At 38.0% G+C, this 3047-nt stretch overlaps 1 protein-coding gene across 2 annotated transcripts in view; it reads right to left on the bottom strand.

The window, feature by feature from the left end:
* Nucleotides 1-442: 442 nt before the first annotated feature.
* NUP153 (nucleoporin 153) overlaps nucleotides 443-3047 on the bottom strand; it is a 63589-nt gene continuing 60984 nt past the window's right edge. For both annotated transcript variants that reach the window (XM_019522872.1, XM_019522880.1), the window contains exons 20-21: nucleotides 1257-1419; nucleotides 443-699 (exon numbers count right to left, since the gene is read on the bottom strand). In XM_019522872.1, the coding sequence (XP_019378417.1) occupies nucleotides 615-699; nucleotides 1257-1419 (248 nt within the window). In that variant the 3' untranslated portion in view covers nucleotides 443-614. The remainder of the gene's footprint in view (nucleotides 700-1256; nucleotides 1420-3047) is intronic.

Genomic DNA, 3047 nt, shown 5'->3' with positions numbered 1-3047 from the left:
AAAATAACAAAAAGGCGAGACAGGTGATAAAGGGCTGTAAGAATGAAAGAATAGAAATAGCGTATAATTATTAAATGGAGAACTACAGGTCTAACAAGTCCTTAGCATGGACCATCCTTTAAATCAGTCTTCCTCTATCAGAAAATTTTAGTGCACAATACACCCAACTCACTCACTTCACACATACACCGGCACAAACTCAGCATAGAAATCATTCATTATCAACATTCTCTACTCTATACAGAATCCCTCACTGATATAATTACAATTTTGAGGCGTCAGTAAACGCAGATGAGCGCACATAGTGGTGCAGATGAAGAGGCATTATACAAAGCCATTCGCTGTGCAGGCTATATTCATGTCTATAGCCAGACCATGCCAAGTCAGTGAATAAAGAAACTGCTGGATTCTAAAATAGTTTTGCTTGAGAACCTCCCTGTCGCCAACTCTACTTATTACCAAAAAACTAAATAGGGGGAAAAGACAGCAGAGTTTTAAATTTCTGTAGGCAGATCTGACTTCAGCTGAACCCAGCATGAGGTACAATCCCAACAATTGAACAATGCAGGGCATCAGCTGTTGTGAAAGTTGCTGTCTGTAACAATCATTGACAATTATTTTCTACGTCTAACCGCAGTCTTTATCTTCCGACCAGAAACTGAAGATCCCGAAGCAGAGAAAACATTTTTCCCATTACTCCTGTTAAAAAAAGTTAGAAGTAATCAAACTCTAGCATGATGTAGCTGCGAGGTTCAGTTCAGTCCAGTCATTTCCTGCAATAATACCTATTCAGATAGGTATCTGAATATTGGACCAAACTAAGATATATTGCCAGAGAAGGGTTCCCAGAAACAAAAAAGAATAACCACATTCGCTGTATTAAGCAGATCACATAGAACATGGTTGATAAGCAACAAATCTCTCAAGTATGTGCTATGTGCAAACATGAATATAGCCTTTGAGTCACATATCAGTCCTGCATTATTCTGAACTTGCCTGTTCAGCACTTTCTGAAAATACAGCCACTTGAGAGAAGTGGGAGGTCAGGCATCCAAAAATCACTTTAAAATGTAGGCTGAAGTACATAGGTATGTACAGCATGTTCAGCAGAATTCCTAATGTTCACATAAAAGCCGTTTTGTGAGTTAAAAGCTGCTGAAGCCCAACACTGGTTCATTAACAACTATGACATTTTGATTAGGATCCACACAGTCAAGCCCCTCCCTACCTTTAGTCTGTTTTAAAAATAGTCTTACCCCACTGTAAAAGTTGGAGGCTGGTTAAATGAAAATCCTGAAGAGCCAGAGGGTTGGGCTGGTGCTGCTGGTGCATTGGGATTTGCACCAAAGGTAAATACTCCCGGGTTGCTATTTCCGAAGTTGAAATTAGTAGGATTACTTCCAAACTGGAATATCGAACCTAAAAACAATCAAAAGTCTCCATTTAGCTCCTCCAGTATGAGGAAAATGCCACTTCGCCATTGTAACATGCCAGTTTAGAATCTGACAATGCGCTTCACAGAGCAGTGACAGTAAAAATGGTATTCCAAAAGACCTACTTTAAATAAATACAACCGTGTGTGCACACTCACTCTCTCTAGTGGGGCAGTTTCCTAGAAAGCTTCCTAAGCTAAGAGTTACTGCAGCATTGCTGTTGTGTAGAAGGAATGGCCTTGTCAGCAGGTTTAGCAATACAGTAACTGGCAGCACTTCCCAAAAGGGAAACTGAGGGCTTACACTTGAAGTTCGTAACGACTGAGACCAGGTATAGTGTGTTCATCTAGTCCTGCACCATTAATCTATACACACAGAGGTTTCTGAAGTAGGAATTCTGTTCAAGGGTTATTTGCTGCCATAGACTAAATTGCTCCAAGTTTCTCCCTGAGTAAGGACCACAGCCAGGCTTTTGTTAACCAAGCATTGGGACTTCAATCAACACGAATGAAGCCCAGAATGCTGGTGCTTGTTCTAAACCTTTTACTGCACTTAACTTAAACCCCTCAAGTTAATAACCACAATTCTATTGGTGTTTAAATTCATGCTTTTACCCATTTAACAGCACTTCTGAGGCTCCTTAGGCACCAAAAGTACTTAACATTTTGGTGTATTTTTCATTTTAGATTTTATATATAAAAAAAAACAACAACAAACAAAGATTCAGCAATGGGCATTCTGTCTAAAGCTACCTGTATGTTACTCTCAGCTCTTTTTAAAATTTGCCTAGCTTTCAAGCTCATAGTGTCCTTCTAAATACAATGTTTTCATTATTAGACTTCACCCTCCCTCCTCATATGCATCACTGCAGCGCATGGATACGCCTCTCTGGAAAATTTGGATTTGCATTTGAACACTCCCTTAACAGAATTTGCAGTCATTGGGTCAGTGCAGAAGAACAAGAGAAATGTGCTAAACAAAACTTTTGTATTGTTCCTGTCCAACATAAATAGAATACAAAGAGTAATACAAAGAAGATGAAAAAATTAAAGAGTCCAAAATAATATATTTACAGCATTAAAAGGTAAGAAAATTGGAGTTCTCCCTTAACTACCCTTCAAAAACTGTTCACTGTTAAACTTCCTAGCTATAAATAAAATCCGAAATGACAAACTAAATGATAGAGCTGTGGTATTTAAGCACTCGTACCATCAGTATCATCAGTTCTGTAAAATGTATAGTCCTGAAGGCTTTGAGGTTCATTGTGTTTGTACTACACCCAACACAGTGCAGTCATCACCTGGTTGGCATTTAAGCACTCTATTCTTTTTTTTTTTTTAAATTGCACAGACAAGGAAAAATCAGAAAACTCTGGTCTTCAAAATGACTCCAGATCCAAGACGGTATAATGGATGAGTGATTAACTTAGTATCTTTCTATGTATAACCAGACTTAACTGATTATTACCGAGAGATGTCACTTATTTTTCTGGGTGATATTTATTATCTGTATAAAATTCCGGTGTTCACCCCTCATTTAAAATGAGGCTTTCTGTATTACAGGGAAGGGGTTTTTTTTTGTTTTTTTTTTTTGTTTTTTTTGTTTTTTTTTTTT

The sequence above is a fragment of the Gavialis gangeticus genome, unplaced genomic scaffold, assembly GCF_001723915.1.
Source record: "Gavialis gangeticus isolate Ggan-Ray unplaced genomic scaffold, GavGan_comp1, whole genome shotgun sequence".
NCBI classification, from domain to species: domain Eukaryota; kingdom Metazoa; phylum Chordata; order Crocodylia; family Gavialidae; genus Gavialis; species Gavialis gangeticus.
Note: the sequence above shows the minus strand (reverse complement) of the source record. Positions and strands in the feature narration are given on the sequence as shown.